Raw genomic sequence first — 27,734 nt, forward strand, 5'->3', positions numbered from 1 at the left:
AGGATACTTGAGAGATCTGTCCTGTGGACTAACAAGAAGAGTGTAGGTTCCAGAACGTAATGCAACCCCTATTGAATCCTGAAAACGATACACAACCAGCTTTCGATCTCGTTGTCCCGTCGCTACCAGGGTATTGCTGGTCGCAAGGTCCACCGAGGGGACATACCTTGCAGGATACTGCGAGGTTGTTCGATGAGTTGATGAAGAGACTTGGTGTACGTTTTCCTCACTGTCTATGCCATACAACCGCACTCCTACTATGAGTTCTTCCATTGACGAACACCACCTCCAACAGTACACGTCCTACGCCGCCCAAGCCGGAGATTGGGGTCACTGGGTCGTCCGCGAACTTGGCTCTGGTCGGTATCCCAACTGCAAAGCAGTGCACACGAACATGTGTCCTGGCGCACCCCCAGAAGGCACTAGCCTAACGGAGAAAGAAAAGAAGGGGATAGCGAGAGCGGAGTGGTTTCTAGGGAAGCCGCTAAATGAGACGCATATGGGGTATGCGATTGAGATGAGAACACGACCGCAGACTATTGGCGTGGCCTTCAACGGTACGCCAGCGACCATGGTGTTTGAGTAATCGCAGGCTAACACAAGAAACACGACAGATAATCCCGTCGGGATCATGATGTTCTTTGGTGAAAAATACAATGAACTTGCTGATCCAAGTTTAGGCACAGCGACACTCGTTAACGAGCAGTGGCTACATGATCTTTGCACGACGCTTTCGTTGTATTTCTTCACGCCGCCAAGTGTCATGACGAGTACGTTTATCTTCTTTTCTGCTTCCTTCCTCGCCACATGCGCCGTGCTAACAAGCATACCACAGGTATGTTATCCTATTACAACAATGTGCGTCACGAAATGTACACCAAATTCGACGCCAAAGAAGAAAACCTGATCCGCGTGCCTCTGGGCGTGAGCACGTTTCCCTACGATGCTTTTCCTGCGCCCAAAAGTGGTGTCGAGACTACATGTACGGATCTGAAGTTTTTCAGAGGTATGTCATGTGTGCGATCGGCATCCCCAACGTGTTTCGTGTGGAATCAAATGAGATAGGATGAGATTTGATGAGGGATGATGGAAAGTTGGGATATGCTAACGGGCTTTACAGATCATGACCATGGAGGACATTTTGCATGCATGGAGTGTCCGGAGGAGATGGTGAGGGATATGAGAGAATTTTTCGGAAAATGGTACAAGGTCTGAAATTTGAATGTAATCAACAGCACGATGTGGTAAGCAGTCTGGTCGTACCTTGCCAACGCCTTTCGCTGAACTTACCCCATTCACAACCTCACTTGTAAGTCGTAGGGGCAAATTCAACACCCAATTCTTTAATCGTGTCCAAACAATGACCCAGCAAGACCTTCGCATTCGTTCTCTTCTGCAACCCCTTGATCATCTGATGACTCCTAACCCACGCATCGTGATCTCTTGCTAACCAGCCTTGTGGTATACTGTCCTGAAAGTTCTCCTTGACGTGATACTGATCACTCGTGAAGATCCAGGTCCCGCTTTCCTTCAAATTCACCTGCATGATCGTTAGTCCGGGTGTGTGTCCAGGTGCATGGTGCAAGTTGATGCCAGGAGCAATCTCATAGTATGCGCCATGGAAGGGAACCCAGTTGATATCGAAAGTAAGGTAATGAGGGAGGTAAACGCCAAGATCGGTCTTGGTAGCGACGCTATAGAAGGCGTGTTTGAGTTCGAGCTCATGAACGTGAACGGGTATGTTTTTGCCTCTAAAATGGTCTAGGCCGCCAGAATGATCGAGGTGCAAGTGCCCTATGATGACCATCTTGACGTCTTCAATCTTGTGGCCGGTCAAGGCGATTTGTTCGTCAAGATTCATAGACTTGTCGTAGTCGACTCGTGAGAAGACGTCTTGAACGTGTGTACCCGCGAGATTGGGGTAGTCTTCTCCACCGCCAGTTTCGTATAGGATGAGGCCTTCAGTCGGATGTTCGATAAGGATACCGAGCATGACAAGTCTGCGGCGCTTGTGTACGGGATTGGGGTTAGATAGGGAGGAGGCGTTTGCTGCACGGATGAACCAGCCATCATCACATTCGAGTATACCAAGATGGAGGATCTAAAGACAGTAGTGTTAGGGTGAGTGTAGTTGGTGAGGATGCCGCCAAGAGTCATACCCAGAGTTTAGTTCCCTGGATGTGGTCATTAGTTGTGTTCTCTGTCCCAAGAAGCTTTAGTCGCATACCACAGGAGCCTGATTGATCAAATCTAAGGATGCCATCACGGGTAGCCCTTTGTCCAGACACGTCCAGGTGAGGCATTCACTCTAGGTTTATGTGCTCTCGCGCCAATGTTTTTTACACAAGGTTCGCTGACTGCCAGTCGTGTGACGCTTGTCGCATGTTCCCCGCAGTTAGATATCGACACATAGCCACACACTGACGACACGCTGAAAAGCGATGAGGGGTAGCTACTTGCACGCCCCACGACTCACAGTTCTAGAGTGGGGCTTCTTTTGCGGCACCGGTTATCCGTTGGATAAATCTGGAAGTGAGAATGGACTTGGTTGGTCGAAGTTGAGAACGACATGTTCGTATTAGAGCCAGGCTACGATGACCGATGCAGACGAGTGATATCATAACGCGACCAACAGGACCGCCCACTGCTTACGTTAGTCGGAAAAAGGCGCTATCAGTCTGAGTCAGTCATCCAGATGGCGATAGCACAATTTAACCCAGCATCAGCATCAGTGGAGGCATGTGTGCTTGCATCGAGCCTGACGGTCGAGTGAGAAGGGCTTTACGGAGATATTCAGGGTGAAACAAGATTCTCTTCGATTTCTGATGGTCTTTCTGCATGTCTTGATCGTCAGGAATCAGACCCAGCAGAGGTTTGCTGCAATATGCGAACATAAGCGAGGTGTAGCCAGAAGTAAAACTCGCATATTGGCGGGTTTCGTATGAGTTCTATCATAGCTACGAGGCTCTCCGAGCCTCCGCGAAAAACGCTCATTGCTCTCAGGGCTCAGTACGACTGCTCAGTTCAACATGATATGTGTATACCTGGCGAAATACTTTGTGCTTTCTCTTGTTTCGACCAGAAGACGTACTGTTGGGGTACAAATATGCGCAGCATTTTGTGAGACTGGTACACTGGCCGAGCGTACTGGTGAGGGTTTGAGTGGCAGTATGCAAGGGAGGGAAACTAGAGAGCACCTTCCCCTTAAGGCGACCATAACGAGGACAGCCCTTGGTGTGTTGGGCTAGAGTACAGATTGCGTGGATGTCAGCGTGGTAAGCACGAGAACGCTGTGATTGCCTGTGCCACCCGAGTAAAGGGCGTGTTGTCTATCCAGCTCTTGCTCTGTTTGAGTCTGCGTCGTATGACAACTGATACGATAGCAGCTCAGCTAGAATATGACGTTGGGATTTGTTAGTCGGCATCCGCTTTGAGGAGCCATGACCGGAAAGTTTATTGACGCGTGGAACAGCGATCGTCGCCGGGGGTTTGGCTTTTGTGGGGTGTCGCGACGCTTCAGCGGGGCATATTGAGCGTGATTGCAGGAACAGAGGTGTCTACGCATCATGTCCCCAGAAAGCGCGCAGAGTGCAAAACCCAAGAGGTGTGAGGGCGCGATGCGGTGAGGGACAAAGAAATATGGGATGTCGTGGTTGAGGCAAGTACGGGCCGGTCAAGTGAGCAGGCGTCACCCTTCTACGGGGCGCGTTGAGCATCTGGGCAATCTCCGGCCGGCAACAAGTCTGGAGAAGGCATGCGACCCACGACCCGATTGATAGCGACGCCCCTTTTCCCCAGTCAAGTCAAGCCATGCCGGGATCTTTTTTGATCCCATAGTCGTCGCATAGGTCTTTGCTTTTCAATTGCACCATTTGTCCATAGCATTGACGTTGTTACTCTGTGCAAACATAGCCCGGCATACCTTCGCCGCTGCACTTTGGAAATCAGAGTCGCAGGTTGCCGTCTCGCCCACACCCTTTCATTTCCCTTCATTTCGCTTTGCCAGCCGCTATTCTCTCCAGGGACCGACTCTATGACCAGGACCTGCCTGCGCCTCACATGATGAGAGATGAGGCTGGAAACTCCGCTGGTCACGCCGCGGTGGAGACGTCCGAGGCCTCGAATCAGTTGTCGCCGGTTCCCTCGAATGCACACAGCATCTCGTCGACCAAGGGCCCCGCATCACGATCGTGGCTCACCAATGTCCGCCGACCACGCACTTCACCCGGACCTCGAGCTTTCTCCTTGAAGCGGACGCTACTGAACGAGGACGACGACCGCAGAGATTCGGCCTTAGCACCCTCCAATGGCACTACCACCAACGAACCGCCCTCACCTACTAGCCTGCGCAAGACGCCGAGTCTGCCTGCTATTGTAGTGCAGGATGAACGCTCCTCAGGTCCCAAGAGCCATGCGTCACAACGACGTTGCTCACTAGACGATGCCACACGCGAGCAAGAGGCCGAATTCCCTGGCCTAGACACGTACATTCCTACAGGCAGCTTCGACGACTTCTCTTCGGACGCGCAGATATCTTTCTCCAAGCGAGGCAGCATGATGTTGGGTGGCAAGAAGGTAAACAGGCGAAGCAAACAAATGGACCTCCTTGTGGAAGCCGCGCCCGCACCAAGCACACCACCGCGACAGAAGGAGCAGGCGCAACCAAATGAATCACCCAAGCAGGACCCTTCACCCTCACCCACACCCGCGACGAAGCACCTCTCACCGCGATCCACCTCACGTTACTCGACCCGCGCACGATCAACGAACCACCGAGTACTATCAGCCGATGAGATGACACTGTCGCGCAAAGTTCGCTGCATGTACATGCATGGCAACGAGAGTGCTGTCAATTGGGATACACCCGAGGAGGAGACAAGCAGTGTTCAGAACAGCTACCTGGGGAGCAGCGCTGTTACCAACACCCCAGCTAATGGTTCGTCGGTGCTCGTGGAAGGCAACGAGGACACAAGTTCACTCATAAGCTCACGACACGGGAGTGTGATAGTCAAAGAACCTACAGAGGCAGCCGGTGGACTCGAGGACTGGGCGGATCTTGACGGTGGAGAGGTCGACCGATACGGTTTCATCATACCTAAAAAGACAAAGTCGAAATCCGACGCCGACGGCCCAGACGGACCCGACGTGCCCCGCATGCAGCGAGTCACTACAACACTACAACTGCTGTCTGAAGAGCCTAGACGACGGCGTCTAGGGCGCAGCGCATCGAGAGCTCGCTCTACTCGTTCTGTAGACCCACGCTCAGGCTCACCTAAGCGGCGGCTTTCTGGCAAATCTTCAAGACCCGCCAGATCGATTTTCTCAGGTCGCACTTCAGATACGCACAGCAGTCACAGGCCCCTGCGACACGCGACAAACAGGTTACCCCATAATCGAGACCGCAGGCTGAGGGACGAGGCGAGTGACATGCTCAAGCTACCGCCCGGTCTAGCCGAGGTTGCGGAACAGCAAGAAGGAGGAAGGGCTGCACAGGCGATGAGAGCAAAGGAAATCGAGCGCAACGAAAAATGGCGTAAGATGGCCAAGGTTGTCAAAGCGGGGGCAGATAAGGGGGGCATGCTGTTTGAATTCGATACCAAAGACCCCAAGGTCATCTCTCGCACATGGAAGGGCATACCTGATCGCTGGAGGGCGACTGCGTGGTACTCATTCCTTGCTGCGAGTGCCAAAGCCGACGCAAATAGTCCAACAGAAGAGGAGCTCATCGAAAGCTTTTACGAACTCCAGCTGGAGAGCTCTGCAGAGGACGTGCAGATTGATGTTGATGTACCTCGCACTATCAACAGGCATATCATGTTTCGGCGGCGGTACCGTGGAGGCCAGCGACTTCTATTCCGCGTACTGCATGCGATGTCACTGTACTTGCCTGAAACTGGCTATGTCCAAGGCATGGCTGCACTAACCGCAACGCTTCTTTGCTATTACGAAGAGGACCGAGCTTTCGTCATGCTAGTGCGGTTGTGGCAGCTTCGAGGCATGGAAAGACTCTATGAAGCTGGTTTTGAAGGACTCATGGAGGCTCTAGATGACTTTGAGCTGAACTGGCTGTGCGGAGGTGATGTCGCAAAGAAGCTAGTAAGTCACTACTACTGGAGAGGCTGACGTCTTGGTGTGTGTGCTAATCAAACTCTTTTGTAGATTGATCTTGGCATTAGCTCGACCGCGTACGGTACCCGGTGGTACCTGACGCTGTTCAACTATTCGTTACCTTTCCCCGCTCAGCTACGCGTCTGGGACGTGTTCATGCTACTGGGCGACAAGTCTCATTCCAACTCGCCGACGTCCAAGTTCAGTGGAGATATGGATGTGTTACATGCTACATCGGCTGCGCTTATTGATGCGACGAGAGAGATCTTGCTGGACTCAGACTTCGAGAACGCGATGAAGGTGTTGACCTCTTGGATCCCTATTAAAGACGAAGAGCTGTTGATGCGCGTGGCGAAGGCTGAATACAAGATGCGGAAGAAGCGAGCCAATGCTTAAGGTAGGCTGGCGCTCCGGAATCCTGGAACTTGACACCGACCTGGCGGAAGCGCGCGATCTTGCAAGCGGGCGCGTTGCAAGTTGGAGCTTGGTACACCACCAAACACGGCATCACATCCAACCGAACATCTCTTCTTCCATACCATTTCCAGCAGCCAACGGTCGATCTTTTCCAGATGGGTGGCTTGCGATGGTGTTCCATCGGTCGCATGGCTATAACGTGGCTGGCACGTTTCCCAAGATTTGCGGCATCATGAATTTTGTTTTGTTTTTCCAGGCCATACCACCTACGCTTTCCAGGTTTTACCCGCGACACATCACTTCCTATTTGCCCTTTAGGCGTCTTTTAGTGGTGCAACGTGGATGACACCACCATCATCATAGTATGAGGAATGCCTGACTCGCCCACGTTTGGGCCACGTTTCTGCCAGGCATGCTTCGGGAGAGCATCCTTTGACCTGATGGTTGGGTTGTGTGCCGTGGTGGCACCTTTTCTTTTGTTACTTCTGAGGATAGCCTCAAACGTCGGCGCATGCATGGAATGCCTCTTCATCAAGATACCTCTTGCTTCCTTTTTCTTGTTTGCATTTTCACCGGTCGAACGATATAGGGAATATCGTCATCACATATATCCAGCATAATTCTGACTAAATGTAGTAATATAATAGTTAATCTCCCACAAGCATGGAAATTATCAGGCTAGTGACCAAATCGAAGAACATGTTCTCGAACATCAGAAGCTTCTGGAAGAGTAAGAGATTTGCAAACAATAATAACCCTTTCGTGCAAGATCAGCATGGCATCACTCATTTGTGACCAAGTATAAGTGATCATCGCTTCTTTGGCGGGTGACAGACAGCCGGCGGACGGACTGCGGCGACGGGTAACAGGGAGTATTGCTGGGTCGGTCGGATTGTGGCTCCACGTACGGGAAGGGAGAGAAACCAGGAAGGTGGACGGACGATCTTCCAAAGACGCGGGAACCTCTACAATAACAACCCAAGCAAGATTCAAAACTCGCAGGTGTAGCGGAGCACGTGATGAGTCTTTTCATATGGAAACCTAATAATTTTGGTAGACATCCCTCTTTCTAAGTCGATTACAAAAGGCCGAAGCCACACGGGTAGAGGAAAAGTGAGGCAGAGGTGCTGCATTCGGGCAATAACTCCAACCGACGCACAGCCTAATGGGTGGAAGAATACACGATCAACACTCATGCTGGGTGAGAATGTATTGCCCAAGAACGAGTGTGTGTATGCTGTGCCGGTAAAAATAGCCATGTGCACCGGGTAGAGTTGCGATGGCTCCCGATGAGGAAGTCACAGATGCCGATTTGGGTGGCGAACCATCGCTACCTCCTGCCTCGACTAGTATATTCGCCTCCCCACTACGCGTACACTTTGCCTCCCTCAACTACCGTCTTGTCACAAGTGGGCAACTGCCTCGACTATCTGCTTCCGTCCTGAGTTACAGTCGGCTACTCCGAACGGGAGGACAGCGTGTCGCGTCTTCGCTTTGCAGGTGCAAGAGCCGGTTTGATCAACGACGCTGATCTGTGGTCTGATTTTCTAAATGTGAAGCGAAGATCAGCAACATGTTCGCTCGATCTAGAAATCGACCATGTGTAGGTTGACACACCCTTCCCGCGACTACGCCACTTACTCCAGTCAACTTAGGAAAGGCAAGCGATGGCAGGGTGCAAGTTTTGTCGGAGGTTTACACCATGAAAGACTAGCCGGTGGGTAGTCATTCACATCTTGGTACACTAATCGGCTGACTAGCGACGGGTCCAATAGCCTACACAACGGAGACGACAGATCGTCCACGGTATTGCAGCTTACGTGCGTCTTGTGCAGTTTTCAGCGACTACCCGCCTGGCTCTGTCTTGTTGGCCGCAAGGCATCGCGATCATAGGGACTACTACACCGGCTCCTCTTGTCCACTGACTACTGCTGCAGGAGTGCGTTAGCACCAGCTTCGCGGCTAGCCCTCACTCCGACTCTCCGATAATGGCATCAGGCCACGATCCAGCAGAGCTAATGCCCGAACTTGAGTTGAACTGCATATGCTACTTCTGCTTTTATTCATCCCTACTGCAAGCCCCATCATTTCCACGATCGGAGACGCTTGGCTCTTCTTGCACAGCAGGAACAACATGCTTTGCCAGTGCATCGTTAGTTTAAGCCGCCATGCTAAGTCCCAACGTTTATCGGCCATCCCCAAGAATGTGCATGTTCTTTTGGATAGTCAACACATGCCTCAACGTTGACTACACCGACGTGGTTTAGCTGGAATCCTGGTATGTGGAGAGGAGGCTATACAAAATGGGTATCAAAAGCCATCCCTACACCCGGACCGTTGCCGGACCCTTTCCGCGTATTGTTTGAGGCACACATTGTCATCGGTTTCGCATACGCACCTTTACGACGTCCTGTCCAGAAGAAGCAGAACCGTTATGACAACATGATTACTGAACCCATTCCTACTCCTACATTACCAGTTCGGCAGTTTCAAGTCGAGAAATTGTCGAATTTGTCAAGACAACAGAGCTTTTTCTCCACAACCGTATCTCGTGCCCCAGAAGGACGACGTGTTGTCAACAGCAATTTCGCCATGGTATCCCCATTTCGACTGCTGTTATGATGCTAAGCAGCTCAAAATGAATTTGATTGGGCCTAAGGACTAGCCAGCCGGGGCCGGAAATCATACTCAAAGATCCTTCGTACAGATCCGGTGCGCCGCGAGTTTCACGTAGATCCGCTGCATGAGCAGGATAGGTATAGCTTACGCGCCGACGCGGAAATTTACGTTTCTAGTCGATCGTTCGAGCCAGCGCCAGGCGCTCGGGCATTGCGCAACGCCGCGTCTGTTAACCCGTCCCTTCCCAAGGATGGCTTGCGAGCTGTCATCTGCGTTGACATTACGGGCTATGGTGGGAACGCACCGTCAGTGCTGGCGTGTCGCTAATTGCACAAGCATACACACGGAGAGCAGCGCGCACGCGAGGATCAACACATTGGCTGCCTCTACGCGCATCTCCAGCACCCTCGGAGTGACACTCTCCCGGGTCTTCAAGGTTGCGTCGGCTCGATGATCGTTCCTCTTATCGATTGAGCATGCTGTCTGTCACGCTATGTAGATCCGGAGGGGTCCCCCAAGGCTGACAGGTTGAAGACGGTCCCTTGCTCCGTGCCACCATTGTGCTTTTCATCAAAGCACCCTCAGCCGTTGACGCTATGACGGCATGTGTATACTTGTTCGGGCATTACACTAAACTCGGAACAGGTTCTGCAACAGGGCCACAGGCTACATTTCCACCAATTCCAAGGTTTCGTCATGAAGCACGGCGGCTCTTAGAACACGAAAATCTCATTTCACGTTTCCACTTCGGGATATTACATGGCTGAGGTCTGACGATGGTGACGACCCTTCATTTCCTATCATGCGACCTGGACGAGCTAGGTTGAGCCAGTTCACAATCCGGGCAGCGGTAATCTTGCGCTCGCTTCCTCCCGGACGTTTGACCCTGCTGGCTGGTGTTAGCGCACGGCTCAGAATCCCAGGCCACGCCATCCAGTCCACATGCCTTGAGCCTCGCGTTCAGCCACAGGCACAGATACCATGAACCCAGCAGCGAAGGTGGTCCAGAGCAGAGCTGCACAACTAATTACCGAATGCGTGCCTGATGCCATTTTGCCTAGTCGAGGCATTGTAATCCAATTTGCGGTCATCAGCTGCGGCCTTACGACAGCAACATGCGAGCGGTCCAGTACGACCAGAATGATGCCGAAGTCTTCGGGCTCATTCGTTGTCATTGTACAGCACAAGCCGGTAGCACCTGGTGTGTCTGAGCTTCACTTTGTCTGCTCTACAGCATACGGGGGCCATGGGTTGATCGAGGCCAATGTGGAAGTATCCGCGACGCCAACTCTTTATGTCTAGCTTCAGGCCAATGTATTATCAAACTACCGTCGCTGCTTTCAAGCTGAACTTGCTTGGCTGGCAAACGGGACGTAAGTAGTTTTGCGGCAAATGCCAGCGCCACAAGTGGGAACCGCTACCAGAGTTTGCATCAGCCGGAGTCCTTCTCCAGGCGCGTCACATGGTGGGACTACAAGAACGCGCACTACCATTTCTAACAACATTGCACTTGCTGACAACCATCCCGTTTCATGCATATCCCTGCAAAGGTCCCCTCCCACCTTCGCCTGTCGAACGCCACATATCGCCCGTCATTGACGTACGGCCTGCCGTTTGCTCGTGCTACTCTCAAGCCTTTGCGGCCGTCACCCCCGTCGGTTGGTCCAATCCCAGTCGGCCCTCTTCCCTTCTCGTACACCATTCGCCACCGTTGCCCATTTTCACTTGCCTCTCTCCAATCTGGACTTGATCGACCACGCCGGCCCACGCGAGCTTCTACGGGGCTTGATCTTCGTTGCATGCAGCTTCGCCTGTTACTCTTCCTGTGCTCTTTGTCGCCCTGCTTTGGCCGCGAATCAAATCGGGGCTACTTTGCCAGGGACATATTAAGCCTAGGCCCTAAGGCAACGGCTACGATCCCATCCCGGGCCATTTGTGGATGGTGGTCCCGGTAAAACGTACTCTGGTGAATAAGTATGTACACTGTTCCTTCTCCTTCCGGACCTACGAGTTTTGGCGCCACCCAACGACTCATTTCAATGTTGAATTGCTCCTACCACATCTACCACACCGGCTCCACCTTCCTCCATGTTGCTCACACTCTCTAACCCGGTCAAGTCCGATTTCGAATTCAAACCCCATGCCTACTCACCAGCCTTCTCTTCTTCTTCCACGGCTGCTCGATACTCAAATAGGCATCATCGTGGGCTATCCCCACCTGCACAGGAAGTCAACTCCTCTCACAACATGGGCACACCTCACCGAGGACTTCCTCCTCCTTCGGCGATGACGCTACCAGATCCGGCTCGAGGACCTCCATCGATGTCGTCGTCATTAGGCCAGTTACCTCCAGCACCTTCGCAGTGGCAAGGTGCCGAAGATGGAATGAAGAATTGGCTAGCGGCGAAGGCCGAAGAAGAAAGACGCAAGCAAGAGGAGGAAAAGACACGACAAGAAACGTTGCGACTGGAGCAACGCAAGGTCGAACAGTCTATGCTTCGAGAATCTATGCAGGGAGGAGTACCGCCTCACCTAGTACCAATAATCTTTGCTGGCATCGGAGGAGGCAACCTTGCAAACATCAGTGCAGAGTGGATACAACAGTATACTACTCAAGTTCAAGCTGCTCACCAACAAGCGCAGGCTCAGGCTCAGGCACAACTTTCTCCAGATCTTCGAAGGGACCCACGATTAATTGGACAGCAACAACCAGCAGTGTATGCTGGTCAGGCGCAACCTCCAACAACGATATTGCCTCCGACGTCAGTCCTACCCGGTCAGCCTCTACAGACACAAATTCAGCATGCTCCACTCTCTACCAGTGCTTACACTGGTGGACAAACATCACCGCGCTCAAGAGCCGCACAAGCTGGTCTTGGTGGTCCTGCCGCAACAGCCCAACGCTCATTACCTCAGTCACAATTGCCCAGGTTGACTACCAACGAGATGACTGTTCAGCAACCTCCTGCGGCCCCAGCAGGTGTGCAGCAACTGCAGCAGACACAAACACAACAACAAGAGCAGTCCTCCCCTTCCATATATTTTCATCATTGGGTACCACCATCATCGTCTTCGGAACAAAAGAGTGCAAGTGGAAACCCGCCAGCTACGCCATCAGGTAAATACAAAACTTCGCCTGTTCACCAGTCACGGCAACGTGCTGCGTCGCATGCGTCTGACCTAGAATACACCAGCTCCCCAAAGAAGCGCAAGGCTCAAGGCCCTCACCCCCCTCCACCGCCGCCTACATCGGCGCCTGGATCCTACACATCGCCGTCCTTCTCGCACATATCGTCGTCATCAACATCGACACCTGGACGAAGAGGACATGCACGAAACCGATCAGATGCATCCACACGAGCGGCGGAGGGCTCCAGTGGTTCACTAAGCCGGCGAGGCACCGTTTCTGGCCTTGCGCATGAGACAATTCTGCGACAAGGCGACATCGCAGAAGAAGCAAGAGATGCAGATGACAAGGCAAAATCCAAATCTGATCAGACATATGGAACATCACCTCAACGAGATGGTACCCGAGGCCACGGTCAACAGAACTACGCGCCAACATCAACATCTGCTCAACCTGAAACACCAAAATACGCAACACATCAGCAATGGGATCGAGGATATACGTCATCTCCCAAGAGAGAATCTGGTGACCATTAGATTGGGACGTCGTTTCAGCATCGCAACCGTTCGAATTCGGATTGGTTGCTATTGTGATCGCTATCGGTCCTTCGATAAGCTCGCTTCCAATTGCAATTCATCCGAGCGAACGCGAACGCGAGGAAGGAAGAAGTTGGCATGGCAATCGGGCATCAAGAACCTGCTTGCTGACAGAAGGTCAAAAAAGGTGCGATTATTTACAACAGATCCGCAAGCGAAATGAGACAAAGAACATCGAGACTTCCAGACCTCCAAATTCCGGCCTTTCCACTTCATCTCAAAATCTTAGTGCACGGACCCGCAACCCCACCCAAGGAACGTCTTCCCTCATCTCATGAAATTACATCGCAATGTCGCGTTTCCACAGCTGCACATACACACATACGCATTTCGACCCAGTGTTTATTTGCTGGTAGTAGGATCTAGATTGCTCCCAAGACGACATCAGATTTGCTGCTAGTATTGCGGACACGGAGTTTATTTCCGGATCCTGCCGTCTACCCCTTTGAGAAAGGCCCCGATCTACTTTCCAGCCTGCATATCTGGGCCTTTTCCTTTTTGCAATCGAACATGCTGGTTATATCTGGCGTTTTATCGCGGCGCATCGACACCCAGTCGAGTCTTAGTATGACTTCAACATTTTTCTTGTTGGCATACCGCAGCTAGGTTGTGCTATCAGACGGCGGCTGTTCTGCATATTCCGCCTCCCCGCCTGCCGGCTGCATCATCTTCCATGCAGCTTGGTGCCTTTGTCAGCGGCAGTATTGCCGCATCCCGGTTGCTGTTCTGCGCTTGCGAACCCCGCACGTTGCGAAGAATGCGATACTTGTATACATTGGATACATCTCGCAACGGCTGCAGCGTCGGCACTATCCCCGTTGTCGCTGCTCGTTCGCCTTGTCGCGTGGCTCACTTTACGATTTCGGTTGTTGTTGTTGTTGCTATACTTAACCAGTTGCATCAAGTTCTTTTCTTGGCTACGGCCCATAACGATGCTCGTTAAGCGCCGACTTGACTTGCATAACTCGATTTGAACGGCTGGATCCGAACACTTCATCCTTTCCTGTACTATACCCGGTGTTCTTTTCGATATGGGCTTCGGTGTAAGCTTCCTGTTGCAAACAACTTTAGACTTGTTCTTCCTAGTCGGGCACTGGGGGCCCGTGTTACGTCCGGCATTCTGGCCGAACTTTTCTTGTCAAGTACACTATCGAATCGGTTACCATTCATGGTATCAGGCATATCAGGTACCTTCCGACACCGCATCAATACCGCATCGCAGGACGAGGACACATCCCTGAGACGTTCTCAACGGCAGCATATCTGTTCGCAGACATCAAGGTTCACTTTCCTTTGTTCAGTACTATCACCACGAAGCGTCACATTGGGCTTCTCTGTTGGCTATCAGATTGTGCACATATACCCCTGTTCCCCATTTTTAGGTGGGCACTCTTTCGGCATCTCACTCGGCTTTACATTCGGTATCCCCTGGCTCGCCTGATGGTAGTCAGTTTAGTTTTCTCTTCTTAGACATGTACATACTTTTGGAGTGGCGACTTTGCATTATGGAGAATCTCCGGTTCGGGCAAGGATGAAGGAGGTTAGATGGCAGGGATTAGATGCAAGCAAGTAGGTAGCGTTCGCGGCAACGCCGTTGCATGGCCGTTGTGTATACCAAAGATCGGCATGAGATATTTTTGTCGGATAGTCACAACCCCGTGTTTAGTGCCCTTGGCAGTTGATCACTTACGTCTTTCCCTATCCAGTAATAACCTGACTCTAGCAGATATTACCCATTCGAATGACATGTCACATACATCAGTCTTATTTTCTTTTCCTGCATCTTGTATTTCTGGATTAGCTGTGCATCATGCAAGGGGCGGTGAGATGAGGCCTTGCGGCGGTGGGTGTTTCACCTTGGACTTGCAGTAGTGGTGTGATTACGCTGATTGGGAAGTCAGAGCATCTTGGTCCTTCGGATGATCTGCTCGGGATGTGGAGGTATTTAGCCAGTCAGGTTTATGCACCGGGATATCGTAAAGGACTGTGTACTGTTTTCTTCTTCTGTTTTTCGGAGCCGAACGAGGATGCTTGGAGTGAGAAAGGGGTTTCATGCGGACTTGGGCGTCTTGAACAAGAGCGGTGTGGATGCTTGACTACTACTGCTAGTCAAATGGTCTGGGTGTACGACTTGGGTTGAGAGTCGTGAGGAGAAGAGCTGAACGTGAACTACTCCTCTCCACTGTGTTGCGTCAGCAGCCAAACACTGGTCTTGGTATTTTGAAGAAGACTAAAAGCCATCGCATGCTCTATAGGAAGGTATACATCGCTGAGCAACACATAAGCGTTAGGATGCTTTTTTCTTCTCAAAGCTTAAGTAATGTCAGTGTAGACATATCTCACTCGAGATTGAGCCACCTCCGTAAAGGGTTAGCTCGCGTCAGCCACAGCAAGCTGCCCCGCCTCGTGGCGCTTGCGTGGACCCCACCATGATGGTCCGTGGTTCGCCGTCACTGCAGCCTGACGGTATCGCCCAAGGGAATCCACAACCACTTTGCTGCCTACAAACGTTTGCGCCATCACCTGGTCGTAGAAATACCCACGCCTACTTACCCAGCTCACGAGCTCACCCTCACGCTCTCACACCCTCGACTTCCCTTTACGGAGCTCGCCACCGCTACACTCGCGACACCTTCGAGACACTCGCCGGCGCACAAACAATAGAAGAGCCGACAAGATGCAGATCAAGTACGTCAGACTCCTGATGGGTGTCACATGGGAGCAAGAAAAAAAGATGCAGAGTTGCTGACAGGCGACAGAGTGCGAACCCTCACTGGCAAGGAGATCGAGCTTGATATCGAGGCTGACTACAAGGTACACCTACCCAACTTTTGTCACCGCATACGCACATGGCATCACTGGTCTGCCAACCGGAAACACGGAGAGCGATGTGCGGCAAATTCGAGGAGCGTAACGCTGACAGTACACAGGTCTCGAGGATAAAGGAGCGCGTTGAGGAGAAGGAAGGAATTCCGCCCGCGCAACAACGTCTCATCTACGGAGGAAAGCAAATGTATGTCTAAAAGTCTCTAGACCCCGTCCACCTTTCGCCAATCCCAAGTCCTTGCCTGCGTATGCGACATAGTCGAGACAAGGCTAACATAATTATTTTCAGGAACGACGAGAAGACTGCAGCAGACTACCAACTCGAGGGCGGCGCCACACTGCATCTAGTTCTTGCTCTTCGTGGTGGAAATTAGTTTCTCTCATCCTTGAACCTACCCCAATCCTGCTCGCACCTACCGGTCCATACCCCGTTACACACCCTGGGACACGCGTGGACTGACTACGTTATCGCGCGTCTCTGATGATCAGCTCACGATAACGCATCCGTCATCTGGAGGACTCGCACAAATCAGAAGAATGAGCAAGGTGAACGGAGATGTGGTGTAAAGATGACGGACTCTGCAGGGTGCTTGTTGGACATTGGAGGCAGGAAGTGGGCATCGAGATGAGCTAGGACAATTGAAGACATGCAGTTGCTAGTAACTCGGATCTTCTTTCTTCTAGATCTATGTGCTGCGAGATATTATCCGTGAAGTTTTTAGTCACGTTACCTTACGGAAGGCAACAGGTCAGCGTACAGCATAAATCTCTACGATGCCATGCCTTTGGCCATTCGTTAAGAGGTCCACCGCGAGCAGTGCGTATGCTTCAAAGCCGATATCTACGAATAAGATGCCCGATTCTAATCGCGCAAGCATGTCTAAATAGTCGGCGAACTCGTCGATCTTACTTGGTACTTTTACGAAGAGTATCTAGAAAGTTTGTCAGGATGTTCGGACAGTTGGCAGTAATTACTCAGGAATGAGTAATCACATATACTCATGTCACAGTTGAAACAGAGTAACTGATGAGTAATACGGTAATTCTTCGCAAGGCCGACCTATTCCAGAAAGTCTCCAGTACTTTAGTAGCCTAAGCTTGTCCAATCTGGGACGGCTTTGCAAATAATTACTCATGAGCAGTATGATTACAATACGTTTTTCACAAAACACTACTAGGAAGAAATGATGAATTACTCATGTTCGTCCATCGTTGCTATGAACTGTTGACAAGCGCCCCTCTAGTCGTGCTTCCTCGCTTCTAAAATCGACCGGAAGGCGAGATTCCGTCTTACTTACCCCGCTAGACCGACTGTACCTAGACGCAAAGCAGCACTACTAGTCACAACTGGTAAAGTCGTTAACTTGATAGTGAGAATACGCCCGTAGTTTAGAAAGCTTAAATTCCCGGCGTGTGCTCAGTCCAGAGTCACCCAGATCAGCACCTCTTGCAACATTTCGAGGTCACCTCAGAAGAAGGAAGAATAAGAACAACAACATGGCACCCCTTGACGACACGACGGAAACCAATCGATTCGACAGTTTCGACGTATTTCGGACTTCGTATAAGAAGATCGGCGAACATGAAATCGAAGTTGGTATCATCGTGCCGAAAGACCTCAAGCCCGGAAAGTCTCCAGTTATGGTCAAGTTCCACGGCGGTGGACTGGTATGTTGATTCTGAAGCCGCCTCACTATCATCGCAAGAACTCACGAGCTATACACTGACGACGAATTGCAGATTACAGGAGACTGTCTCTTTCCCGGCTGGTTCAGCGCATATTTCGTCCCCTTCATCCACCGCAACAACGCAATCGTGGTAGCTCCCAACTACCGCTTTGTTCCTGAACACAGTGGCGCAGACATCCTCGAAGATCTAAGTGACTTCTGGACCTGGTTCAACAAAGGTTCAGTCAGCGACTTTCTTGCCTCTCACAGGAAAGGAGGCGGTATCGAGCTAGACTACGAGAAAACCCTGGTCTCAGGCGAGTCGGCGGGTGGTTACATGGCCTTGATGTCAGGTCTCACTCAGCCTCGCGGCAGCATCAAAGCTATCCTGGCAGAATTCCCCATGACAAACTATCTGCGTATCGAGAAAAGTGACATGTATTTCGACGCACCTTCTCCTCCAGAATCCGAGCTGGCTGAGCATATTTCGACCATCAAGCCAGGTGTTGTTGTTTCTTCAGGATGGCCACCGGCAAGATTGTCATTGAACTACCTTTTAGCGGCATACGGACACTACCTCACTTATTTCGGAAAAGATGAGAAGATGTGGCCGATCGGGCTTATTGAGGATAAGAAATGGTTGCCGCCGACGTGGATTGTCCATGGCGATGTGGACTCAGCGGTTAGTGTAGAGGATAGTAAGAAGTTTGTGGAGAAGTGCAAAGCGCTAGGAGATAATATTGAGGTTCAGTTGGAGATTAGGCCGGGACAAGAACATGGCTTCACTATCCCAATCAAGGAGGACGAGGAGCCGTGGCTCAAGGAGGGGTTGGCATGGGTAGAGGGGAAATGGCTGCGCTCATGAGGCACGGAGTAGACGTAGGCTTGGATGAGGAATAGATCAGCCACACACACTCTGAGAGTACTACAGATTAAATCTGAGCTCCTTATCGCATCATAGTCCTGCTTGCTGAGGTCTCGTGCGCGATGCATCATTTTCGGTTTAGCGCACGGCTTTTCCGGCTGTTAATCTGTTCTTATCCGAGCTCTGGACTTCTGACTCCACTTTGTGAACATGAACATCGTCAAGGGACGAAAGACTACACAGATCCGATCATGAACGGAAGAAATTCTTCTCAAGGAGCCTCTGCTGATGCCGAGCCGAAGCATGTGTCGACTGCTCGATGGACTCCCGCCAATGGTATTGAAGCGGTCACAACCGCCACGCCCGCAAGCGCAAGCCCAGATGAGCCAAAATCACCACCTGCCAAGAGAAGGAGAGAAGAGCGGGAGAGGAGCAGAGTCAGTAGGGCTTGCGACCGATGTAAGAAGTGAGCTTGTTGAAATTCGGCGTGCACGTGCTGTGCTGCATGTATTCAAGGACTCGCTAACATCAGAACCAGGAAAAAAGTAAGATGTACTGGAAGATGTCCTTGTGCGCTCTGTCTGAGATCAGGGCTGCCGTGTGAGTTTACTGCATCGTATACGCGAGGTCGACTTCCCTCTGTTATTGTCGACGATTCCGCGGTAGCTACGGATCCCTTACTACAAGGACGAAAAGAAAGCTTAACATCAGAACCACCTGTGAAAGATACGTATGCAGCATCGGCAATGCAATACCCACGTATATACCCAAGCCCATCAACTCCGATCGATCCACCGTCTTACTCAAATTCCGACAATCCAAATCCAAATCCAGATACTCTCAACATGGCTACCAATGCCAACAGTCGCCCTTCCTCTCGAGACTCTCCTGTGCCACAAGGAGCTCAAAGAGACCAAGAAGGTCACTACGTTGGATCTTCGAGCGCAGCTTCCTTCCTTATTCGTATTCAGAAGCGTTTGCATCAGAATTCTTCCCTCTCACATGACTCTACCATCTTTACTTTCGGAGACGCTCCGCTCCCAGAGTTTGATCTTTCCATATTCGTCCCACCACCGAAGCCTGATGCGCAGAGGCTCGTAGAACGATATTTCGAATACGCGGCACCCACTCATCGCTTCCTACATCGACCGACGATCGAACAGCTTGTAGAGGAGTTTTATGAGACCCAAGGTGAAATGAGGAGTAAGGAAGACGGCAAAGCGAAGGCAGCGTTGTTGATGGTGGTATTCGCGCAAGCACAGGCATATATGCCGCCTGGCAGTTCAGTGCAAACTAGCAGGTTTGTTGATCCCTGCGTTGTCACGACACCGACTAACATCTACCAGCGCTCGATTTTTCCGCGCGGCTGAAAACCTGCTCTCTGGAGAACGTGGCGCTGTAAGACTAGCGAGTGTCCAGGCACGATTGTTACAGTGCTTCTACCTTCTGACACAGTCCCGCATCAACCACTGTTGGAGCCTCTTTGGCACGCTGTCACATCTCGCCCTTGCCATAGGGTTGAATCGTGGTAGGAAATGCGATCCCTCAACCAAGGTGGACTATGTGGAAATTGAGAGTCGAAGACGCTTGTTCTGGGTTGCATACTCACTTGATAAGTACCTTGCTGCTGCTCTTGGTCGGCCACGAACCTTCAAAGACGAGGATATCGATCAGGTACGTTGATATTGGTACTGTGGGAACAGGTTTCAGTAGCTAACTCGGAGTTTTTAGGAGCTCCCAACGATTGTCAATGACAATGACCTCCATCCGAATTATATCAATCTCCCAACGCGATCTACTTATTCGTTGATGACAGCCCCAGTTGAGCACATTAAACTTACACGCATCGTCTCTCTCGTGCTACGAGATTTGTATTCGATTCGTCCACCCAGTCTGGCCTTGCGCGTTGAGCTATCGGCGAAGTACACTTCGGAGTTGCACGCGTGGCACAACTCGCTGGTCGGATTCCTCTCTGGCTCCGCCTCAAATGCACATATCGACAACCAGCTGCTCATACCAGTCTACCAACGTCAGCGTTCCGTTCTCAATCTGGCGTACCACCACGCGCTTTTACTTATTCACCGACCTTTCTTACTGAGGGATTTCGCGAGTTTGACGCATATGCCAACCCATCCAAACTGGAGTGCCACAAACTACGACGCATCAGCCAACATCACTGCCTGTCTCGAAGCTGCCATGTCCCTGGTACGTTTCGTAGACGATGTATTTATGTCGTCCAATCTCTTCCGCTCTTTCTGGTTTACCCAGTACTATGCATTCTGTGCAGTGGTAGTGCTATACATCCATCGCATTCAACAGGGCTTGGGTGTGAAGACTAAAGTAGAGTGCGAAGGCTTTTTTGAGGCAGGTGTAAAGTGTCAAAGACAATTGGAGACAGTCAGCGACACTGACTGCCTTGCGCACCGTTACTGTGTTGTCCTGGAAGAACTTAGGACTGAGGCGGTACGGCAATCAGGGAGGCTATCGACGCCCGCAGCATCGGTTGATGTGAGTTCATAATTTCTGTTGGCAAGTACAAGCTCTCTGTATCCACATGCTGACCTCACATCGTAGACGCCTACACGCGACAACCCCAGCTTCCACGATAACCCGATTCTTCCACTGCCCTTGTCTGCACCAACTCCCGATGCTGTACCACCGTCGTCAAATCTGTCAAATCTGCTTTACAACACTACTGGCAATAACAATATCCCACCGACACCAAACGGTGCAGAAGCATTTGGTACGACTAACGCAACCTTCACATTTGACCTACTCGATTGGACAGATTTTGCTAGTTGGGGACAATTCGAGGGCCTTGTGACAGCCGGTAATGGCTCGTTTGACCCTGCAGGTGTATCACAGAACGAGAACGACTTTTGGTTTGGCTCGTGAGGAAATGTTGCGCGAGCGTAAGACAGAGAATTGTATCTTACAATCTGTACGCACAAGTAGGGCCTACTCTGAAGAACACATCTTAGTTGAGCTGAAGAGTCTCAAGCAGGAAACCTGGCGGGTACCCTTAGAGTAGGTTTTAATGCATAGGGATATAAACTAAAAGTTCAAGTCTAAGTGTATTGACTTCATCGCAAACTAAACGTCGGAACGCCGGTAGGGGTATCTCGAAAGGAAAACAGTCTCAAATCGTTCCATCATTCTCCATTTATCATAACCATCTCTTGTCGTTTAACGCTCACATTCTCAACAACCTCCGCCACCTTGGCCTAGAAGGCTGCTCTGGCTGCTGCACTGCCGCCTCTGCTGTTACTGCAGCATCAGCCCCATGCTGCTCTACCGTCTGTGGAGTGCGGTTCTGTAGCTCCACTGCAGGCTGAGCCTGTGCCTGTGCCTGTGTCTCTTGGTGTCTCCTTATGCCACTTCCATGCAGGAAGTAACGCCAGTTGCTTACTGGCACTGCCTGTGACTGGACCGCAGTTCCGGCTTCCAACACCGCGGGCGTCACATCTCCGCCTAAAGCTATCCTTTCTTCCTCATCATGCTGCTCCATGGCTTCCTTGCTCATATACGTGGATCGGCATATCGGACAGCTTGTTTTGCGCAAGACGAACCAAGAGACTAAACAACCTGCATGGAATTCGTGACCGCAGACGGAGAGCTTGAGGATGGTTTCATTTTCGGGTGTAGTGGTGGTTGTGGCTGATGGGTCAAGGGAGTCGGATTGTGGAAGGGAGGCGGGCAGGGCGGCATCATCAGTTATTGGGGTTTCTGGGGAAAGTTTGGCGGGTTCGGGTGGGGCGGGAGCGTGAAGAGTGGAAAGACATATTGCGCTGCGCAGAATTGTTAGAATGTAGTTTTCCGCAAGTATTGCTGTGTTTCGAAACTCACCATTCTCGTTCTAAAACCGAGCGCGACTCTACCACTTCCAATCTCCCCTCGTCGTTCTCTGCGCCATCATGGCTTTGTCGAGATGTGGTTCCGGAAAGGCTCACTACTTCGGTGACTTCGTTCAATTTCTCTCTTGCTTCTGCACGTCTAAGTGCCGGCTTCTTCGTCTTGGGTGGTGGACGCGCTGGAACAGGGACGGCTTGCCGTCTTTTCCGGATGCAGAATATACACAAACTACATCATCGAATATCATCAGCCTAATGTCATTTCCCAGCTTTCCAGGCAGAAACACCCCTTACGTGCTATTTCCCTTTCGGCTCAACATACTGCGGAATAGACGGAACACGACTTACAACGGCGCCACAATAGCGACAACGAAGACGGGAATCAGAAAACTAAAAGCCGTCGGTGTCATGCCGGACTGACCAACTGTATCCCTCCATTCTCGCGCTTCAAGCGTGCGCACGAATCCGTGACTAGATACCGCAGGCATCGCGCTTTCTCGATCTCTTCGTAACTTGAAGATTCGGACGTGGTTCGGTTGATGTGTGGGGGATTGGGGAATGCGATGTGGCTCGACCTCGACCTGTTGCGGGGAACAGCGTGCGATGACGGCGAAGGAAGCGGGTATACCGGCACCAAACGATTGCGCGTCCCAGGGATCCTACACACTGCGATGGCTAATTCTTCCGTCGTATGTCGTATACTCGTACAATGTGTCTAGTATTCGTTTGGACAGAAGTATTTCCGGCGGCTGAAGAGTTGTTGTCCAAGGTGCGTAGTGCTCACTCTTAACATTGATTACCTAGCTAGTTCTTACCCCGGATCCCACTCATCCGGGCGTTCCATGACACCAACATGTCCGCAAGCTCAGCCTCCACAGCCACGTCTTTTCGCCACTTCTTGATAGCGCTTGAGAGAGCTTGGCATTGGCCTGTGTTTGCTGCCCATACGTAACATGGACATGGACGGCTAAATTACGCCGGAGCTGCATTCGTCGTCGCTATTCTATTGCGGACCAATATTTCTACAAACTCGAATTCCGTAGCTGACCGTTCGCAGAGTCGTCGCGGAAAGTTGGTTCGTTCGCAGTACTGCACGAAAGCGCGACACGGCCATCAGGTAGCGGTAAAAAGCAAACCCAAGCAATAAGCCCAATCGACTCTCCACTAGACCCAGATCTCTGCCCATCCAACCGCTCAATCACTAATCCGCATGAAGTCCGATTTTCCTCCAATACTTCTATAGAACACTTCACGATCCCCAGTCGCCATCAGCTCACCTTTTCAGCCTGCTCAGGCCGACTCCAAGGCCACAGCATGCCTCGGCTGACGTACTCCATATGCAGACTAAATCTTTAGCGCATGCTAGGCGCCTAGACTGAACGCACGTTTTCGGTCTTGGTGTGATGGAGCGGAAACGTTTGGCATGGCATGGCATGGCGGAGTGGGGATGGTGTGGGTCGTGGCGGGGCTGCATGCGCCAGCCTCCGAAGAAGGCACGCCTGAAGACTACGCGTTCGACCGAGGCTGACTAGCGCTGCTTTTGCTATGTACGATCATAGTTGAGGATACTGGAAATGTTTCAGCAAATTTTTGAAGTGAACATGTTGATCGTTGCGAAGATGGATGGTGACAATTTAATTTGTTCATGATGGTATCTTAATAACTATGTACACGTACTCTGACTATGAAAAGCCTTGATCGCAGCCATAATGGCATGAGGTATCGCAATCGCAGGCTATGCAAACAAACCAAGAACGCCTTTTGCAGGACAAAGCCTGATCCAAAACATTAGTGCCTCTCAAATTGAGGCTTGTCTGAAAGATATCGTACCTCATTACGTAACTTCTTCTCTCATGCAGACGACTTCTTCTCGCCATCCTCACCATCGGTGCTGATAGCGGTACTGAGGTATCGCTCGAAGACGCGCTGCTCAAGGTCCACAGAGCCTCGTCTGGCGACGCCCCTCTTAGCGTCGCGTCTCCTGAAGAAGACGCGCTTGCCCCACTTCCAGGACTCAATACCGAGGAAGAAAAGGAATGTAGCAACGAAGACAATTCCCCATTCCCAGCTAATGCCCTTGTGCCTGAAGACCGTGTCGTTGATCACAGGGATGTATAAGACAGGGAAGATGGTAACGAAGGCAAAGACGATGGAGAAGAAAAGGAACTTGTTGCGCCAGACGTCGATAGCCCACTGCGTAAAGTACTTCTTCGAGCCTGGCTGCATCGCAAAGAACGATCGGCGCATGTCCAACATTTGCCATGCAAGGAAGACGGAGAACCAAGTGAGGCAGGCGAAAGTCGTCGCACGAGCGCGGAAGACAGTGTCGCAAGTGTCGTTGTAACCTTCGTTGCAGCCGTTTCCAAGGTTGCCGTCGCCCCAGCCAAACATGACTAGGGAGAAAGCACCGAGACAGAGGGCAGCAATCCAGAGACCGTACACGAACATGTCCATGATGACTTCCAGAGTAAAGACACCACGCTTGAGCTATTTTTGTTGTTAGTACATGTTCGGCTGTCTATTTTGAGATGAAGACAACTTACATTTTGAGGGGGTCGAGTGAGGATGTCGGGAGCTGCGATCTCAAAACCGAGACCCATGTCGGGAAGAGATGACGTGATCATGATAATCCACATGACTTCGACGGGAGACACTGGGAAGACTGAGAGCCCACTCTGATCCTTGAATGCGAGACCAATGAGCAGAACGCAGGCTTGCGCAATGTTCTGGGCGAGCAAATGAAGAATGAACTTTTGAATGTTGTCGAACATGCGGCGGCCCTCCTCGATAGCGTTAAGGATCGAGGCGAAGTTGTCGTCGGTCAAAACAATGTCGGAAGCATCCTTGGCTACATCGGATCCAGTACCCATACCAATACCGACATCTGAACGCTTGAGGGATGGAGAATCGTTCACACCATCACCAGTCATACCAGTGAAAGCCTTACGTCGGTGTAGGGCGTCGATCATACGAACCTTGGTGTTCGGGGCGCATCGAGCGATAACAAGAGGAAGTAGTGGAAGGGCGTCGATTTCATCGTCGGTGAGTTTATCGAACTGAGAGGCGGTCATGACCATGGCATCAGTGGTTTCCTTAGGGAGAGTGCTCATGTTTGAAGGCACAATGCCAACTTCAATAGCGATTGCGCGCGCAGTCCCGGGATGGTCACCAGTAAGCATATGAACCTCAATACCGGCCTTCTGGCACTGACGAACAGAGCCGGCAGTCTCGGGTCGGGGCGGGTCGTACAGTCCAACAAGACCGCGGAAGGTCAATCCGTTTTCGATACTCTCACGATCGAGATCCTCGCCCTTGCTTGGTGATGGACCGTCGTACTCCTTGCTTGCAAGTGCCAAAACACGAAGACCCATGGCAGCCAAAGATTCCATGTTTGCCAAAATCTCCTCGCGATAGTCGTCGTCAAGATCAACGCCGGCTTCGCTTTCATCGTTGTAAACGCGGGTGCAGGAGTAGATGACACGCTCGACAGCGCCCTTGGTGAAAACAAACTTCTTAGAGCTAGCGGTCTCTTCGAAGATGACGGACATCTTCTTGACATCAGAGTCGAATGGAAATTCAGCGAGTTGCTTCCAGGCAGGCGAATCTCCGCCGGTGTGTTCGAGACGGTTCCACTTGAAGCGAGAGGCAAAGACTTGAATAGCAATTTCAGTTGGATCACCACGTGCGTTCCATTGACCTTCATCAGTCTGATGGACGTGGGCCAAGTTGGCGAGCGAAGCAACCTTGAGGTAGTCAACCAGGTGCTCGTTGTCTTGCAAAAGCTCTTCAAAGGTTTCTGTCTTCTCGTCTACGTCGGGATCGATGTGTCGGGGCTGCTTGGGGTTGAAGGTCAGAGCGCCAACAGTGGGATTATGAGGCTCGTCGGACTGGCCAACGGAGTAGGTGCCCTTTGCGGGAATCCATGCCTTCTTGGCAACCATTTTTCCTTGTGTAAGAGTACCAGTCTTGTCAGAACAAATGTCGGTGACACCACCCAGGGCCTCGAGCGACTTCAGGTTGCGAACAATAACGTGGCGCTGAACCATGCGCTTTGTACCGGCGGCCATTGTGATGGTCAAGACGACAGTGAGCGAGGCCGGAATCATACTGAGGCCAGTGGCAACAGCGTAGATGATGACCTCGCTGTTGTTGGAGAAGCTGTTGGCAGCCAGAACGATGATTGCGCAGACAACAGCGACGCCGAAAAGGAGGATAGCGAGACGTGCGAGCTTCTTTTGGAGTGGAGTACCGACGTTGACACCAAGGAAGTGGCCGACGGCATCAGCAGCGGTCAAAGACCATGCCTGAGCGTAACGATGCGGTTTGGCCTTGCCGTCAGGCTTGCGCTTGACTTCGCGGACACGGGAGCCCTTCTGTCGAAGAGACATAGCAATAGAACCGATTTCAGTGTACATTCCAGTAGCAAAGACGACGCCACGAGCGCGTCCCTTCGTGACGGTGGAGGAGCTGTAGGCGACGTTGAGACGGTCACCAGGGCCGGTTTCTTCGTCGAAGACGGCATCACCATCTTTGTTGACAGGGAGAGATTCACCGGTAAGAAGAGCCTCGTCGGTTTCAAAGTTCAGTGCTTCGATAATACTGTATGCGAGTTAGTGACGTACCGACTAATTTAGCGCCATTCAACGTACCGAATGTCAGCTGGGACAGTGTCACCTGTCTTCAGCTCAATCAAGTCACCCGGAACAACCTCAATTGTTGGGATGGTAACAGTCTTTCCGTCTCGTGCAGCGGTAGCGGTCGGAGAGGAGAGCGATCGAAGAGAATCCATTGTCTTTTCAGCATTGAACTCTTGGACGAAACCAATAACGACGTTGAGCAGAATGATGGCGGTTACTACACCACCCTCAATCCACGACTGAATAGCAAAAGACACAGCCATTGCAGCGATCAAGATCTGTAGTTGTTAGATTTGTTGAGATTGGGTATCAGGTTGAATTACATACCAATGTCATTGCGTTGGCGACCTGCCTTAGTAGAATCTTGCCTGGTGAAACTCCTCCGTCGTCACCCAGGTCATTGTTGCCGTACTTCTCATGTCTTGACTTTGCTTCCGCAGTAGTCAGACCGTCTTCGGCGTTACACTTGATCTCGTTGACGACGTCCTTCCATGGTAGGGCATGCGCGGGCTTGGAGAGAGGCTCATTGGCCTGACCGGACCTGTGGCCCTCGAGAGATGGTTCCTTCTTGCCCATAGTGAATGAATAGCGGTGCTAAGAGGAAGATGGGTGCAAGCAAAAGATCTAGATCCGGGGACACGAGTGCCTTTAAACAAGCAAGTTGGAACGCATGCGCACACACCATGGGGACGGCCAAGAACCGTGCGATATCGAGAGCTTGGCGTGGTGGTAGTAATCTTGGGTCCAGTACAAGGAACGTCATCGTCGGTCACGTTCGGCACTCGTCAACAAAGACATGCATGCATGCCTCAGAAGTGTGGTTGTAGGGCCTCTGGATATCTCGGACAGCATATCTGATCCTGTAAGCCATCTCTTGCCCTGTATGACAATATCATCACTCAAAACACAAGCGATGAAGCAGCAGAACTGATCATCTGGCGCCGGGAATGACGACAGCGGGGTTGGATAACACCCGTTCGCAAGCGGGGTGAAAGAAGAGAAGTGGCGAGCTCTTCGGTCC

General features: G+C 51.5%; 7 protein-coding genes across 7 annotated transcripts; 4 read left to right on the forward strand and 3 right to left on the reverse strand.

Moving 5' to 3' along the window:
• Window positions 1-1,303: 1,303 nt before the first annotated feature.
• J4E82_005328 (uncharacterized protein) lies at window positions 1,304-2,263 on the reverse strand (the record flags this gene model as incomplete). Its single annotated transcript, XM_051731595.1, has 3 exons — window positions 1,304-2,101; window positions 2,160-2,174; window positions 2,228-2,263. 3 exons carry the CDS (start codon window positions 2,261-2,263, stop codon window positions 1,304-1,306), a joined length of 849 nt encoding a protein of 282 aa, XP_051588553.1.
• A 1,796-nt stretch (window positions 2,264-4,059) lies between these two features.
• J4E82_005329 (uncharacterized protein) lies at window positions 4,060-6,504 on the forward strand (the record flags this gene model as incomplete). Its single annotated transcript, XM_051731596.1, has 2 exons — window positions 4,060-6,096; window positions 6,160-6,504. 2 exons carry the CDS (start codon window positions 4,060-4,062, stop codon window positions 6,502-6,504), a joined length of 2,382 nt encoding a protein of 793 aa, XP_051588554.1.
• Window positions 6,505-11,391: 4,887 nt separating this feature from the next.
• J4E82_005330 (uncharacterized protein) lies at window positions 11,392-12,807 on the forward strand (the record flags this gene model as incomplete). Its single annotated transcript, XM_051731597.1, has 1 exon — window positions 11,392-12,807. One exon carries the CDS (start codon window positions 11,392-11,394, stop codon window positions 12,805-12,807), a length of 1,416 nt encoding a protein of 471 aa, XP_051588555.1.
• A 4,383-nt stretch (window positions 12,808-17,190) lies between these two features.
• On the forward strand, window positions 17,191-18,225 carry J4E82_005331 (uncharacterized protein; the record flags this gene model as incomplete). The annotated part of the gene is made up of 2 exons (XM_051731598.1): window positions 17,191-17,361; window positions 17,434-18,225. The coding sequence occupies 2 exons, from the start codon at window positions 17,191-17,193 to the stop codon at window positions 18,223-18,225; spliced, it is 963 nt and encodes a 320-aa protein (XP_051588556.1).
• Window positions 18,226-19,070: 845 nt separating this feature from the next.
• J4E82_005332 (uncharacterized protein) lies at window positions 19,071-21,120 on the forward strand (the record flags this gene model as incomplete). The annotated part of the gene is made up of 4 exons (XM_051731599.1): window positions 19,071-19,525; window positions 19,572-19,899; window positions 19,957-20,733; window positions 20,800-21,120. The coding sequence occupies 4 exons, from the start codon at window positions 19,071-19,073 to the stop codon at window positions 21,118-21,120; spliced, it is 1,881 nt and encodes a 626-aa protein (XP_051588557.1).
• A 298-nt stretch (window positions 21,121-21,418) lies between these two features.
• On the reverse strand, window positions 21,419-22,869 carry J4E82_005333 (uncharacterized protein; the record flags this gene model as incomplete). The annotated part of the gene is made up of 4 exons (XM_051731600.1): window positions 21,419-22,013; window positions 22,072-22,305; window positions 22,425-22,735; window positions 22,861-22,869. 4 exons carry the CDS (start codon window positions 22,867-22,869, stop codon window positions 21,419-21,421), a joined length of 1,149 nt encoding a protein of 382 aa, XP_051588558.1.
• A 1,058-nt stretch (window positions 22,870-23,927) lies between these two features.
• J4E82_005334 (uncharacterized protein) lies at window positions 23,928-27,289 on the reverse strand (the record flags this gene model as incomplete). Its single annotated transcript, XM_051731601.1, has 4 exons — window positions 23,928-24,563; window positions 24,620-26,675; window positions 26,726-26,991; window positions 27,041-27,289. 4 exons carry the CDS (start codon window positions 27,287-27,289, stop codon window positions 23,928-23,930), a joined length of 3,207 nt encoding a protein of 1,068 aa, XP_051588559.1.
• Window positions 27,290-27,734: the final 445 nt, after the last annotated feature.

The sequence above is a fragment of the Alternaria postmessia genome, assembly GCF_024291825.1.
Source record: "Alternaria postmessia strain BMP 2775 chromosome Unknown scaffold_28, whole genome shotgun sequence".
NCBI classification, from domain to species: domain Eukaryota; kingdom Fungi; phylum Ascomycota; class Dothideomycetes; order Pleosporales; family Pleosporaceae; genus Alternaria; species Alternaria postmessia.